The 15,909-nt window shown below is 49.6% G+C and overlaps 1 protein-coding gene across 8 annotated transcripts in view; it reads left to right on the top strand.

Annotated features, from left to right (window-relative positions):
* The window catches only part of DAB2IP (DAB2 interacting protein), a 225,715-nt gene that overhangs the window by 169,173 nt on the left and 40,633 nt on the right, over window positions 1-15,909 (top strand). For all 8 annotated transcript variants that reach the window (XM_060757581.2, XM_060757582.2, XM_060757580.2 and 5 more), the window contains one exon: window positions 15,467-15,620. In XM_060757581.2, coding sequence (XP_060613564.2) covers window positions 15,467-15,620 — 154 coding nt within the window. The remainder of the gene's footprint in view (window positions 1-15,466; window positions 15,621-15,909) is intronic.

Here is a 15,909-nt window from a genome sequence, read left to right as displayed (position 1 = left end):
GCCCGAGTGTGGTGGAGGCTCCTTCTCTGGAGGCTTTGGATGGCCATCTGTCAGGAGTGCTTTGAAGGTAATTTTCCTGCTTCTTGGCAGAATGGGGTTGGACTGGATGGCCCACCAGGTCTCTTCCAACTCTAGGATTCTATGAACCTCGTAGGGATGATTCAGTCTCCAGACCTTGGATCCTTTGAGTCGCCCTCTTCTTCTGGACACCTTCCAGCTTAGATCTTTTGAAAGGTGGTGCCCAACATTGGACACAGCATTTTAGGTAGAGAGGTCTAACCAAAGCAGAATAGAGAGGAGTCTGTGCAATGTGGGCTGCTGCGAGAGAATTGAAGCGTGTTTATCACAAGGGAAGGAATGCAATCAGAACGGAGGGCAGGGACGGAAGGAGGAAGCAGAGGGTTGAGAAAAGGCCACTCCTTCCTGGCTAAGGCCTAGCCCTTAATCCCAGGGACCTCCTTCTTTCCCTCCCTGCCGTGTAGACCACCTCACCAGAGCCTCCCTCCCTTGCCTTGGCCCGGATGAGCAAGCATCTGTTGCGAGGCTCACCGGAGGACGGACTCGGATAAACAGATTTCTCTGTTTGCGTTCCCCAGCCTTCCCAAACCAACATATTTTCCTCTCTCCGTCTGTGGATTTTTATTTTTAGAGTGGGAAAGTCTAGGCCCAGAGCTTGGGAAAGTTCCCTGGCAGGAGGGGATTCCCAGAATCCACACAGAAGGACATTCGGAAAGTCTAGCATGCATCCCCCCTCCAAACCCCCTGTGTGTCAAAATGCAGACACAGCTTGGCTAGATCAGACCAAGGCAGAGTGGCCAGTTTATGAAGGGAGGTCTTTTATTCCAAGGTAGACTGCCTAAACAAAGGGAGGCTTGACTCTCACCTTGCACACAGCACAAAAAGATCACAGATTTGAGCCAAACCTTGCCTGCTCTCAAGGTTAGGTAGTGGTTAGAGCAGACCTGGACATACTTGGGACCTCCAGGTATTTTGGACTTCAGCTCCCACGACGTGGGTATGCAGATGACTTCTTGATTGACAGATGCGTCCAGTTCCAAGAGGACAAATGCATGGGCCTTCCCTCCAGGTGTTTTGGACTTCAGCTCCCACAACATGGATATGCAGATGACCCCTTGATTGGCTGAAGTGTCCAGTTCCAAGAGGACAAAGCCATGAGCCAACTTGGTCCCTTCCTCCGGGTGTTTTGGACTTCAGCTCCTACAACGTGGGTATGTAGATGATCTCTTGATTGACTGACGTGTCCAGTTCCAAAAGGATAAAGGCATGGGCCAACTTCAGCCCTCCCTCCAGGTGTTTTGGACTCCCAACTCCCACAATGTGGGTATGCAGATGACCCCTGATTCATTGAAGTGCCCAGTTCCAAGACTACTGTTAGGAATTGTGGAAGTTGAAGTCAAAATACTTGGGGAACCCAAGTTTGCCCATAACTGGGATAGAGGGAATAGAAATGGTTGGATTCTTGAACTGTATAGTTTCTGTTAGTTATTGTATTATTTGGCCCATGCCTTTGTCCTCTCGGTACTGGACACTTCAGTCAATCAAACGATCATCTGCATACCACATTGTGGGAGTTGGAGTCCAAAACACTTGGAGGGAGTGCCCAAGTTGGCCCATGCCTTTATCCTCTTGGAACTGGACACTTCAGTCAATCAAGCGATCATCTGCATACCCACGTTGTGGGAGCTGAAGACCAAAATATCTGGAGGGCCCAAGTTGGCCCATGCCTAGGTTAGAAGGTTGGGCTGGAGATCATGGTTCCAATCCCCACTTGGCCATGGACACCAACTCTGTGGCCTTGGGCACATCACGCTTTCTTGGTGTCAGAGGAAAGCTGTGTTGGCTAACCTCCTTAGAATAGATCTTTCCAAGAAAATGTCCCAATTTGCCTTCTGAGTCAGAAGGATCGGACTTGGCGTCAAGGAAGCTTCCTGGGTTCCTCTCCAGAAGGTTCCCAGGTCCAGTTCCAAGGGAGGAAGAGCAGGGCTTTCAGTTCTGAAAAGACATATAGATAATAGAACCATGGAACACTTGAGTTGGAAGTGACCACATGGGCCATCTAGTCCAACCCCCAGCCATGCTGGCCGGGCCAGGTTAGAGGAACCCGAAGTGTCCCACTCAGTATGGCATAGGCTTGAACTTTGGACTCCTCAGAGACTCAAAACTTGGACCCACCTGTTGGCTGGTATCTTGGACTTACCAGAGACCACAACCTTGGGCCTACTAGGCACTCAAAATGTGGACTCACTGGAACCAGAGCTTTGGATTGTCCGGGGACCAGCACCTTGGACTCATTGGGCACCCAGAGCTTGGGCTGTCCAGTGGCAAGAACCTTGGACTCACCTGGTGACCAGAACCTTGGACTCACCAGAGATCGGATTATTGGATGCACTGGGGATCTGACCCTGACTTCCCACGTCCCAATCCAACCAGTATACCACCCAATTGGACTCGATCTCCAAAAAAGAAGTGAATAGCACAAGAAGTAAAGGAAGATGCAAACTTAGGCAGGAAGGTATGCTGCACCGGAGACGTTCCCTTGGCCAGGAGCCGCTGGGGTGAGGATCGATTGGCCTTAACCAACCGGATCTTTGGCTGCCGGCCGCCGAGACGCCTAATTAAGCCGTCACCCAAGGAAGCCGTCGGCAGCCTGGCAAAGCCCGCTCTCCCGATTGCCACGTCTCCCCGCAAAAATGACAAACACAGGCAGGGCTGCGAGGGGCATCAACATGCGCCTGGGAGAGATCTTGTCACAAGGCAGTCTCTCTAATTAGGCCTGCCTGTATTTAAATATTTTAAAGTGTAATAACAAAAATAACGAAGTGCTTGCCTCTGAGCGTGCCGGGAACGCAGCGATGTGCGGGCGATGCCTCTTCCCTGTCTACATCTGCCTCTACCTCCCACCCCATAAACAACAACCCCTTCTGCAGATCATCACAAACATTTCCAAAAGCCCTGCTTGCAGCTTGATTAACATATGCAGATCGAGCAGGCTTGCATAATGTATGGTCCCTCCTGTAGCACCATTCACCAGAGGAACATCTGCCCCAGGAGACCCCTGGGAAAGCACTCTCCGAGGTCCAGTTTGGGGGGGCTTTGGGGTCTCCGAGGCCGGGTGGGGCCTCTTCCAGGGGTCTTGGGACCCAAGGGGGAAGCAACCCCAAAGCCCCTTCCATTCAAGGGAAGGAAACCTTGGCTGCATGTTGTGACATGCATGAAAGAAGAACCAGTGGGTGTTGCCATGTGCCTTCAGGTGCAAACCTCGCTGGCTTTGCTGAGGCTGAGAGTGTGTGACCTGTCTGGTCAAGTGGGGTTCGAAATGGGCTCTCCTGTGCCACACTAGCTGTCCTCCAGAGTCTTCTAGGTTGGATTTTTCTGTTCTTTCTTCTCATCGCTTGTGAGTTTGAACCTCTGATGAATGCACACACAACCACCACAACTCACCTCTGAGAATACTTGCCATAGATGCAGGCGAAACGTCAGGAGAAATGCCTCTAGAACATGGCCATATAGCCCAAAAAAACCCACAAGAACTGAGTGAACCACCACAACTATTGTCCGTTGTGTGCCTTCAAAGGCCGGCCTCTGTCCAGCGGCATCTCTGCTTTTGCCCCTCTCCTATTTTCCTTCCATCTCTTTCCCGGAGCCTTTTTTCTGCCTGGGAAATAGGCAGAGGGATGGAAATAGAAGGCCGGTGCCACTTTTCCATGCCTTTGGCCCCACGGGAAATGGCCTTTGGTCTTGGGAAAGATGTGGGCTTGCTCCCTTTGGAAGTGGGAAGCGCAGTGGGAGGAAGGCACGGGGTTGGAGTCCTTCCCACTTCCCCAATTCTACACAGACAGTCCCGATTAACCCTCTGATTAACCCCGATTAACCTTCTTGCTAGGTGAAGTGGCCCTCTGGGATGGCACTGGGTTGGTGTTGCTAGGTGAAGTGACCCTCTGGGGTGTCATAGGGAAAGAAAGGTGACGGGTAAGGGAGGAAGGCATGAAAGAGCCACAAAGAGAGCCATGTTGCCAAGGAAATATTGTGATGTAGGGGAGGCAAAGGGAGGAAGGAAGGAAGGAAGGAAGGAAGGAGAAAGAGGGAAGGAGAGAGAAAGAAGAAAGGAGGGAAGGAAGAGAAAGGTGAAAAAGGGAGGAGGGGAGGAAAGGAAAGAAAGAGAAAGAAGGGGTGAAAGCAGAGAGGCCGCTAGATACACTAGTATTTGAATACATGTGTAAGTAAACATGAACGCAACTAAGAACAAAATAATAATAATAATAATAATAATAATAATAATAATAATAATGTGTTGTCGAAGGCTTTCATCGCCGGAATGACTGGGTTACTGTGAGTTTTCTGGGCTGCCTGGCCATGTTCCAGGAGCATTCTCTCCTGATGTTTTGCCCACATCTATGACAGGTATCCTCAGAGGTGGTGAGGTCTGTTGGAAACAAGGCAAGTGGGGTCTATATAAAGAACTCTTGTCTGTTTGAGGCAAATTGGCCACCTTGATTCAAATTGAATAGCCTTGCAGCTTCAAAGCCTGGCTGCTTCCTGCCTGGGGGTCCTTTGTTTGGAGTTGTTAGCTGGCCCTGATAGTTTTCTTTTCTGGAATTCCTCTATTTTCTGAGTATTTTATTTACTGTAGTGAGTCTAGAGGGTTTTTCTTTTAAGTACTGGTAGGATTTGAAGCTGCAAGGCTGTTCAATGCTATTCAAGGTGGCCAATTGCAACATTTGCTTCCGACAGACAAGAATGTGCCATGATGTATTGTTTTGATGTTTTACTGTTATTGCTTTAATGTTTATTGGTTTGCTTTATGAGTTTTATTGTTGTATTTGTTATGCTGCTGTTTTACTGAGGGCCTTGGCCTTTGTAAGCCGCACCGAGTCCTTCGGGAGATGTTAGCGGGGTACAAAGAAAGTTAATAATAATAATAATAGTAATAATAATAGTAATAATAATAATTCTTTCTCCCACTCTGGACATTATTCCACAGGGAGGGTGGGAGGGAGGGATATATCCCCCTCTGTGGAATGATGTCCAGGCAAGTGGGGTTTATATTTTTTTATTTACTTACTTACTTTATTTGTATACCGCTGTTTTCGGCCCTTAGGCGACTCACAGCAGTTAACAACAAGAACAGCAAAAATTCAATGCTACCATAACATGGTATAAAAAACAGTTAACATCATAACATATTATAGAAAAGTATACAATTAACAGCAATATACAATTAACACCAATAGCCATTCGCTAGCGTCTCATCACTAAAAACATGATCCAGATCCGTCATCCATTGTTCCATTCCTATGTTCATTACCTTCATTGCACTGACTATTCGAACGCCTGCTCAAACAACCAGGTTTTCACTTTTTTGCGGAATACCATTAATGATGGAGCTAGTCTAATGTCCGTGGGAAGGGCGTTCCACAGCCGCGGGGCCACCACCGAGAAGGCCCTATCTCTCGTCCCTGCCAGCCGTGCCTGGGAAGCAGGCGGGATCGAGAGCAGGGCCTCCCCGGAAGATCTCTAAAGTCCTGGTGGGTTCATAGGCAGAGATGCGGTCGGATAGGTAGCTTGGGCCGGAACCGTTTAGGGCTTTAAAGGCCAATGCCAGCACTTTGAATTCAGCCCGGTAGCAGATCGGTAGCCAGTGGAGTTGGCGCAACAGGGGGGTTGTATGCTCCCTGCGCTCCACTCCTGTTAAAATCATGGCTGCCGAGCGTTGGACTAGTTGGAGCTTCCGAGCCGTCTTCAAAAGCAACCCCACGTAGAGAGCGTTGCAGTAGTCTAATTGGGATGTAACCAGAGCGTGGACTACTGTGGCCAAGTCAGACTTCCCAAGGTATGGGCGCAGCTGGCGCACAAGCTTTAGCTGTGCAAATGCTCCCCTGGTCACCGCCGAAACCTGGGGTTCCAGGCTCAGCAATGAGTCCAGGGTCACTCCCAAGCTGGGAACCTGTGTCTTCAGGGGGAGTGCGGCCCCATCCAACACAGGCTGTAACCCTATGCCCTGTTCGGCCTTGCAACTGACCAGGAGTACCTCTGTCTTGTCTGGATTCAGTTTCAATCTGTTGTCCCTCATCCAGACCGTCACAGCGGCCAAGCACTGGTTCAGGACCTGAACAGCCTCCTTAGTAGCAGGTGGGAAGGAGTGACAGAGTTGGACATCATCCGCGTACAGGTGACACCGCATCCCGAAACTCCGGATGATCTATATAGATATAGATATAATGTGAGGCAAGTAGGGTTCATATATATAGTAGGGTTTATATATATAGATATAGATATAGATATATGAGAACCCCACTTGCCTCACAACCTCTGAGGATGCCTGCCACAGATACGGGCGAAACCTCAAGAGAGAATGCTTCTGGAACATGACCAGATAGCCCGGAAAACTCACAGCAACCCAATCAGGGTTGCCTTCAAAAGGCCATTGACTCTGTCGATGGCGAATCCGTGGATATAGTGGGCCAACTATAATTTCTTGACATAGCAGTCGGTGCTCTTTAGTTTTTCCCCAGGTTAGTCTACAACAACTCCCATCCCTTTCATACGATCATATTTATCCACACTCTGTTTTTCTCTCTGGATCAATACACTCAAGAACAATATAATTCAAAACCTATCAAATGTCAAGGCCAGCAGGCCCTGCCAGGGGTTGGCCTTCAGCCTCTTGGAGTTGGAAAGGGAACCTTAGAGGTCATCTATTCCGACCCCTTCTCATTGCAACAGGTGAAGGGACTGACTAACCCACCTCTTGCCGATTTGGAGAAACAGACCTCTGAAATGCGTGGGCTGGCCAGAAGGCGCCCTGCGACTCCAATGCACACAACAGACAGGCGCACGGATCCTTGCGGTGCAATCCGCTTTGGGGCAGAGGCACATCCCAGGCCCAGACTGGTCCAACCGGTTGGTAGATGGCCAGGAATGCCTCTTTGCCCTAAAGGCAAGGAAAGCCAGAAAGAAATGCACAAGCGCCAGCCATGCCCTCCCTCCCTCCCTCTCTGCTTGGGTCCTGATCTGCAAAGCTGGCAGCTCTGTTTGCCTTGGGTTTGGAAGGAGGGGTGCCTTTCCCTCCCCTTTCGAAGGCAAACACGGAGACGGAAAAGTCAGATTACTCTCCCTCTTGAGGGCTTGGAATCTATTTCAATGAAAAATCTTCAAATACTTTAATAGTGTTGCTACATTGCAATGTAAGTTTTCATAGAGTTAGGGTTCCCTGGAAAATGAATGTCTTCCCAACGGGTTCCGTGACCCACAAAGTTTGTTCTCATGCTTGGGGGTCCCAAGAGGAGGAGATGGGGGGACAGAGGGGGGGGCAAAGGGAACGCTTCCTTGAAGCCAAAACTGACTTGGGACCAGGTGCCGCTTTGGAAGCCGCTCTCTCGTCTCTGAGGTTACCTTGACAGGTGGAGACATCCATCACCAGCAAGCGCTGCTTTGACGGAAAGCAGGAAGACAGACGAATGGAGGTGTCGGGAGGGAGATGCGGGGCTGATTTATGGGGGAAACAAGGGTGGGAGGCTTCTGGGAGGCAGGCGCCTCCGTGCCCCTTTCAGGGCCAGTTTGCCTCCATCACAGTTCAGGAAGTTCTGCGGCCCAAAGGAAGAGGCCCTCCCTTTGCAGGCATTCCCTCCCTCCGTCGGTGAGCATCGGCACTAAGGGAGGAATTACCGTATTCTATATTATTATTATTATTATTATTATTATTATTATTATTATTATTATAATTATTAACTATCATTATTATTATAATAAATTATTATATTATTTATTATAATTATTATATTAATTATAATTATATTTATATTATTTGTAATTATAATTGATTATTATTGATTGGGTATTATGTAATACTCTATTATTACAGTTGAGTCTCGCTTATCCAACAAACGGGCCTGCAGAACGTCGGATGAACAAAAATATCAGATAATAGGGAGTCTCCTACTGTAACTCGTCCGATGCAGTGCTAGACATCCTAACAACAGGGACTCAAAGGGTGAAAGCAAGGCAACACCTTGGGGGTAGAGTGTTGAGTCTCGCTTATCCGACAAACGAGCCTGCAGAACGTCGGATGAACAAAAATATCAGATAATAGGGAGTCTCCTACTGTAACTCGTCCGATGCAGTGCTAGACATCCTAACAACAGGGACTCAAAGGGTGAAAGCAAGGCAACACCTTGGGGGTAGAGTGTTGAGTCTCGCTTATCCGACAAACGAGCCTGCAGAACGTCGGATGAACAAAAATATCAGATAATAGGGAGTCTCCTACTGTAACTCGTCCGATGCAGTGCTAGACATCCTAACAACAGGGACTCAAAGGGTGAAAGCAAGGCAACACCTTGGGGGTAAAGTGGCCCAGCAGGAAGTGCCCGGATGTGAAAGAAGAGCGTGGAAATTACAGAGGGAAGGAGGGAGGACGCTTCCGCTTCGGGTCCTCCCTCTTTCCTCCCTCTTCCTCCTTCTCTTGCCCTTTTCACTTATTGGGAATGGAGAGAGACTTTGGGAGTTGAAGGGGAAATGCTGGAGGAAAAGGAGGCGGTGGATAAATGTGTTGGATAAGACGGAATGTCGGATAAGTGAGATGACTGTTTTGGGAATGGAGAGAGATGGGGAGCGCACCAGGACTGTGGCACAGCTGGCTGGGAGTCAGCTGCATTAAGATCACTACTAACTGAAAGATGATGAGTTCGAAGCCAATCCGGGTCGGAGCGAGCTTCCAACCACTTTGTGTAGCTTGTTGCAGCCTGAAAGACTGATAAGTAAGAAATTTAGGCACCACTTATGTGGGGAGGCTAATTTAACTAATTTACGAGGCCATAAAAATCTCCAGCAAGCATGCAGTTAATGAGAAAGTACACCATCGGTGTCACGGATGGACGGTGAAGCGACAGCTCCCCCAGTGGCCAGAATCCCCTCATGAAAAAGCTGGAATGTTAAATAGCCTCTGAGTGTCTGTCTCTATATGTTGTGTGTCTATGGCATTGAATGTTTGCCATGTAGATGTACATTGTAATTCGCCCTGAGTCCTCAGCGGGTTGAGAAGGGGCGAATATAAATACTGTAAATAAATAAATAAATAAATAAATAAATAAATAAATAAATAAAGGGGAAATGCTGGAGGAAAAGGTGGGGTGTCAGATAAGAGCATCAGATATGATGGAATATCAGATAAGCAAACGGTCAGATAAGCAAGACTCTATTGTATTATTATTGGAAACCCGTCAATGCCCAGGTTGTTTGGAAAAGGCATTGTTTGTTTTTGGATGTTCTGTAATATCTGTTGCATCCTGATCCGATGACTCTTAAGTTCAGGACTGACTTCTCAGCTGGACTTAAGGATTGCAGTTTGTATAGTTTGACCTTGGAACTCTTGACTATGGTTTGTATTCCTGCATTATTGGTTGTTATTTTATGAACGCTGATGAAGGAACTCCTGGCCCTGGACTCTTGGGCTGGAACCTTGGCTGTTGCTTTTTCCCCACCCCAAAAGTCCCCGCTTTGAGGGAAACACGCTGTACAAAGCGCCTAATGACAGGGCTGCAGCTCCAAACCTCTCATTGCCAGAGTTCCGCGTTGTTACCGATGTCTCTTCTTTGGATGCATCGCCGGCATTTAAACTCCTCCGCACGCTGTGCACCACAAGCGGCGAGAAAGTGGCGTTGGAGCCTGGCCAGCTGGCAAGCTGGAAAGCGGCAACAGCGTGGCTTTTTTGCGGGAGGGGAGACCTGTTTGCAAACACTGCACAGGTGCGGAGATTTAAGGACACACTTCTCAAAGGAATGGGTTATTTTGAGCCTGGGAAACGAGACACGGTAGGCTCACACGTTGCTGGGCCTTATTGGTGAGGGCACTCTTGATTGTGGATAAACAAAATCCCATTGAACACTCTAGAGCAGGCATGGGTAAACTTGGGCCCTCCAGTTGTTTTGGACTTCAACTCCCACAATTCCTAACTGCCTCGGGCTTAAGCGGCTTAGGGGGGAAAGGAAAGGGCCCAAGGCTGTTAGGAATGGTGGGAGTTGGAGTCCAAAACACCTGGAGGGAGGGCCCAAGTTGGTCCATGCCTTTGTCCTCTTGGAACTGGACTCTTCACTCAATCGAGGGATCATCTGCATGCCCACGTTGTGGGAGTTGGAGTCCAAAATGCCTGAAGGGAGGGCCCAAGTTGACCCATGGCTTTGTCCTCTTGGAACTGGACACTTCGGTCAGTCAAGGGATCATCTGCATACCCATGTTGTGGGAGTTCACACCTGGAGGGAGGGCCCAAGTTGGCCCATGCCTTTGTCCTCTTGGATCTGGACACTCCAGTCAATCAAGGGATTATCTGCATACCCACGTTGTGGAAGCTGGAGTCCAAAACACATGGAGGGAGGGCCCAAGTTGACCCATTCCTTTGTCCTCTTGGAACTGGACACCTCAGTCAATCAAGGGATCATCTGCATACCCACGTTGTGGAAGCTGGAGTCCAAAACGCCTGGAGGGAGGGCCCAAGTTGGCCCATGGCTTTGTCCTCTTGGAACTGGACACCTCAGTCAATCAAGGGATCATCTGCATACCCACGTTGTGGAAGCTGGAGTCCAAAACACATGGAGGGAGGGCCCAAGTTGACCCATTCCTTTGTCCTCTTGGAACTGGACACCTCAGTCAATCAAGGGATCATCTGCATACCCACGTTGTGGGAGTTGGAGTCCAAAATACCCAGAGGGAGGGCCCAAGTTGGCCCATGGCTTTGTCCTCTTGGAACTGGCCACTTCGGTCAATCAAGGGATCATCTGCATACCCATGTTGTGGGAGTTGGGAGTCCAAAACACCTGGAGGGAGGGCCCAAGTTCACCCATGGCTTTGTCCTCTTGGAACTGGACACCTCAGTCAATCAAGGGATCATCTGCATACCCACGTTGTGGGAGATGAAATCCAAAACACTTGGAGGGAGGGCCCAAGTTGGCCCATGGCTTTGTCCCCTTGGAACTGGACACTTCGATCAATCAAGGGATCATCTGCATACCCATGTTGTGGGAGTTGGGAGTCCCAAACACCTGGAGCCTCCCTCCGCCCAAGTTGGCCCATGCCTGCTCTAGAGCTTAGATCTGAGTAAACATGTTCAGGATAGCCTTGTCGCCTATGGAGAAGAAGGCTGGTTGGCCTCCAGGGAAGGAATGGTGGCACTTTGCACATGGCTAGAGGACAGGCCTTCTTTGGTTGCAATAAGCCTTGCAACGCTATGTGAAAATGTTTGTGAATTGCTCCAAGTGCCATTCTAATAGTGAGAGCTGAATGCATTTGCATGTGGGTCTGCCTCCTGGCTAAAAATGGATAGAGTTACATCATGGTGCTCCTGCTTTTTTATGGTGGGCCTCTCATTACATCCCAGGAAATTGTCGGTGTCTGAGTGATGAGGCTGCGGACAAGAAACCAACAAAGCGGACAATGCCGCCCCGAATGAGAGGCCAGACGTTGGCTGGAGAGCCCGGTCCTGCCCCGTAACCTCCCTTGAAGCCGCCCTGCCTTTGGAGCAAGCGGCCACACATTCAGCAAGGAAAGAAAATAGGAGGGTTGCATTGCGCGCAAATTGGGCTCTGCCTCAGGCAGCATGGATGGCACAAAGCCACCGGCGCTTTGGATAATTGCAAGCCGGGCTTTTTGGGAGCGTGTGGTGAACGCTCCCAAAAAGCCATGTGGACTGTCTCTGGGAGGGCAAAGGCTCGTTTTGCCAAATCCCTTTTTCAAAAGCCGTCGGCCTCTTTGCTTGCGGCAAAGCAATGCTACAAGTTCAGCTCTGCGGTGACCTGTCTGCTCTTGCCAGAGGAGGACGGATGGACAAACGTGTCCGTACCGCTGGGGATAACGTCGTATTCCTCTGCCGCGTCCCTCCACCCATCTTCCCCTGATCCCAACTTGACCACCATCCCACCTGCAAGGGCTGGCATTCCTTGCTGTTGTTTGCATTGGTTGTCACACTCTCTCAGCCTCAGAGACCCCTGGGAGAGGGTCCCTTTAGGGTTGCCATCGGTTGGGAATGGCATGATGCTTGACGAGGGAGAAGGCGCACGGAAAAAAAGGGGTTAGGCCCTCGTTTAGAGGGTCAAAGCCAATTCCAAACCACAGCCACGCTATGTGGGCTCCCAATGTGTGATGTGCAATGTCAGGGGCCAGTTGGTTGTGTCTTCACCCTATTTGTGGAGCAATCCTTCTGTTGCATCCCCTTGGCACAGTGTACCTATAGAACCTTGTTTTTGTTTTGGCATTTGGTTGCATGTGGCTGTTGCTGGAAGGGGCTGGGAGGGAAGGTGGGTGCGCGGACGGCGCTGGCCCATGTGCGTGCCCGGCCTGCCCAAGAAGAAGAAGCACTCGCCCAGCAGCAGCGCAGCGAGCCCTTGACATTTGTGATGGTGGCTGTGTTGGCGGCAGCAGACGTGGCTCCCTTTCCCCAGCTACAGAGGCAGCCAATGGCAGCGGCAGCCCGAGCAGGCAGGCGCATGGAATGCGTGCAGCTGGAGAGGGAAAAGGAGCAAAGGAAGGACGGGCCTAGTGAGGGGCAAGGGAAGCCAGAGGATTCGGGCCCCATTGGGGCTGGTCTGGGCTGGGCAAGGAGACGCCTGGCAAGGCAGCAGTAGGAGGAGTGGCCGGAGGTGGTGGCCACATTGGGCGCCTCTTGTGCTGAAGCTATGGGGAGCCAGCTGCGGAGCAGGAAAGAGAAGTCCACCCCCCATTTCTACCTGTCAAGGAGTTGATCCTTCCATTTAGGTGGAACCTCTCTCCCTGCTCCGTTGTGTCCTACCACCTCATCACGTTGAGAGGTCAAAGAATGGGTGAGCATCCCTTTGAGAGTACAGCAGCGTTTCTCAACCTGGGGGTCGGGACCCCTTGGGGGTATCCGAGGGGTTGCCAGAGACCACCAGAAAACACAGTATTTTCTGTATTGTCGAAGGCTTTCATGGCTGGAATCACTGGGTTGTTGTAGGGTTTTTTTGGGCTATATGGCCCTGGTCTAGAGGCATTCTCTCCTGACGTTTCGCCTGCATCTATGGCAGGGGTCCTCAAACTAAGGCCCGGAGGCCGGATGCGTCCCTCCAAGGTCATTTACCTGGCCCTTGCTCAGGGTCAACATAAGTCTGAAATGACTTGAAAGCACAACAACAACAGCAACACTATCTCATCAGCCAAAAGCAGGCCCACATTTCCCATTGAAATACTTATAAGTTTATATTTGTTAAAATTGTTCTTCATTTTAATTATTGTATTGTTTTAAAGTGTTTTTGCACTACAAATAAGGTATGTGCAGTGTGCATAGGAATTCATTCATGTTTTTTTCAAATTATAATCCGGCCCTCCAACAGTTTGAAGGACTGTGACCTGGCCCTCTGTTTAAAAAGTTTAAGGACCCCTGATCTATGGCAAGCATCCTCAGAGGTTGTGAGGTCTGTTGGAACTAGGAAAGTGGGTTTATATATCTGTGGAATGACCAGGGTGAGACAAAGGACTCTTGTCTGCTGGAGCTAGGTGTGAATATTTCAACTGACCACCTTCATTAGCATTTGATTGCCTGGCAGTGCCTGGAGCAAACTTTTGTTGACAGGTGATTAGATGTCCTTGTTTGTTTCCTCTCTGTTGTGCTGTTGTAATTTTAGAGTTTTTTAAATACTGGTAGCCAGATTTTGTTCATTTTCATGGTTTCCTCCTTTCTGTTGAAATTGTCCACATGTTTATGGATGTCAATGGTTTCTCTGTGTCACCTGACATGGTGGTTGTGAGAGTGGTCCAGCATTTCTGTGTTCTCAAATAATATGCTGTGTCCAGGTTGGTTTATCAGGTGCTCTGCTATGGCTGATTTCTCTGGTTGAAGGTTGGCACAACGGCACAACAACAGAGAGGAAACAAACAAGGACATCTAATCACCTCTCAACAAAAGTTTGCTCTAGGCACTGTCAGGCCATTATATGCTCATCAAGGTAATCAGTTGAAACATTCACACCTAGCTCCACAGATATATAAACCCACTTTCCTAGTTCCAACAGACCTCACTACCTCTGAGGATGCTTGCCATAGATGCAGGCGAAAGGTCAGGAGAGAATGCCTCTAGACCATGGCCATATAGCCCAAAAAAACTTACAATAACCCACAGTATTTTCTGTTGGTCATGGGGGATCTGTGTGAGAGGTTTGTCCCAATTCCATCGTTGATGGGGTTCAGAATGCTCTTTGATTGTAGGTGAACTACAACTCCCAAATGACAAAAGCAATACCAGCCCCCCAACCCTTGAGCTCACCCCGTCCTGTAGATTCAAACCGCCAACCTTCAGGTCAGCAAGTTCAGCAGTTTAACCCGTTGCGCCACCGTGCCCCCATCAGCAGGACTATGGAGGACTCCCAATTGTTTCTTTCTGTATCTTGATCCCACAGAAGAAGTCCTCCAAAGTGCAACTTAAATTGCTGTACACAGCAGCTTCTCCAAATGAGACCAATGATGACATTATAATATATTATCATATCAACCCACTCCAGGGAAATGAATGGAAATTTCAAACAAGCCAGCAAAAAAAGAATGCATGATCAATAATGCAAATATGCAACCAACCGCCGCCAATGTTTACCTTTGGATTATTTGCCTGATAAATTCAAGAATCGTTCCTCCACCTGGCAGAGCAAAGTGTGGCAAAGTGGGCCTCAGAATGGGGGAAAGGAAATACTGTACGGAAGGGGCTAGGCCTAATCGCAAACTGCTGACCTGCTGAACTTGCTGATTGGAAGGTTGGTAGTTTGAAACCTCGGAACAGGGCGTACTCCTGCTGTTAGCCCCAGTTCCTGCCAACCTAGCAGTTTGAAACATGCAAATGTGCGTAGAACAATAGGTCTACTGGCCCCGGCAGGAAGGTAAACAGCGCTCCATGGAGTCATGCTGGCCACATGAACTTGGAGGTGTCTACAGACAAGGCTGGCTCTTTGGCTTGGAAATGTAGATGAGCACCTCCCCAAGAGCCAGAGTTGAGATGAAAGGGGAAGCCTTTGCCTTTGCCTGTGCAATTCTGTCTCATTGTCTCAAGGCATTGAGTATTTGCCTGTGTCTGTATATATACTGTAATCGGCTCTGAGCACCACCCGCAGAGCCAGAGAGGAAGGGGAAGCCTTTATCTGTGTTTCATTGTTTCGTGGCATTGAATGTTTGCCTGTGTCTGTATATGTCTGTAAATGCTGGGATCTGCCCTGAGTCCCCTGGGAAAGATGGTGTTATTATATTATTAGTAGAGGGCATTATCTTGGAGACTGCGTCTTTTGGGTGGGACCCGGTGTCAGGTACCACAAGTCTGGTTACTCCGGAGAAAGCGGTTTCCCAGCCAAGGAGCTTCTATAGGCATTGGGTGGGCCGGTGTGCAGCAAGGCCAGTGTCCTGGGACCGCTCCCTCCCTCCAAACGGTCTGGCTGACCCTCCGCTTTGTCTCCCTCCCTCCCTGCAGACCCCATCTGATGCCGAAGCTGAAGGAGTCGCGCTCCCACGAGTCCCTGCTCAGTCCCAATAGCACGGTGCAGGCCCTGGACCTCAGCATGGAGGAGGAGGTGGTCATCAAGCCCGTGCACAGGAGCATCTTGGGCCAGGACTTCTGCTTCGAGGTAAGGAAGAGGGTTCGGGAGGGGGGGGGGGGGGTCCCTCACCTCCAGCTTCTACTGCAGAGGGCTGGATTCCTTCCTAAGGCAAGAATTGGACCCAATGGCCCTTGTAGTCCCTTCCAGCCCTAGCATGACATGCTTCTCCATGGATGTCTCCAGAGTAACTGTGTCCCTAATGCCAACAAGTGAGTGGCCTTAGGACATCTCTGGAGGAGCAGAGAGAGATGCACAACTCCTGAGACTCCCCAGGTTGTGTTTCCTTCCCAACAGTGTTGCCCTTTGGTGTAGGGAC

This window comes from Anolis sagrei, chromosome 11 (genome assembly GCF_037176765.1).
Source record: "Anolis sagrei isolate rAnoSag1 chromosome 11, rAnoSag1.mat, whole genome shotgun sequence".
NCBI classification, from domain to species: Eukaryota; Metazoa; Chordata; class Lepidosauria; order Squamata; family Dactyloidae; genus Anolis; species Anolis sagrei.
Note: the sequence above shows the minus strand (reverse complement) of the source record. Positions and strands in the feature narration are given on the sequence as shown.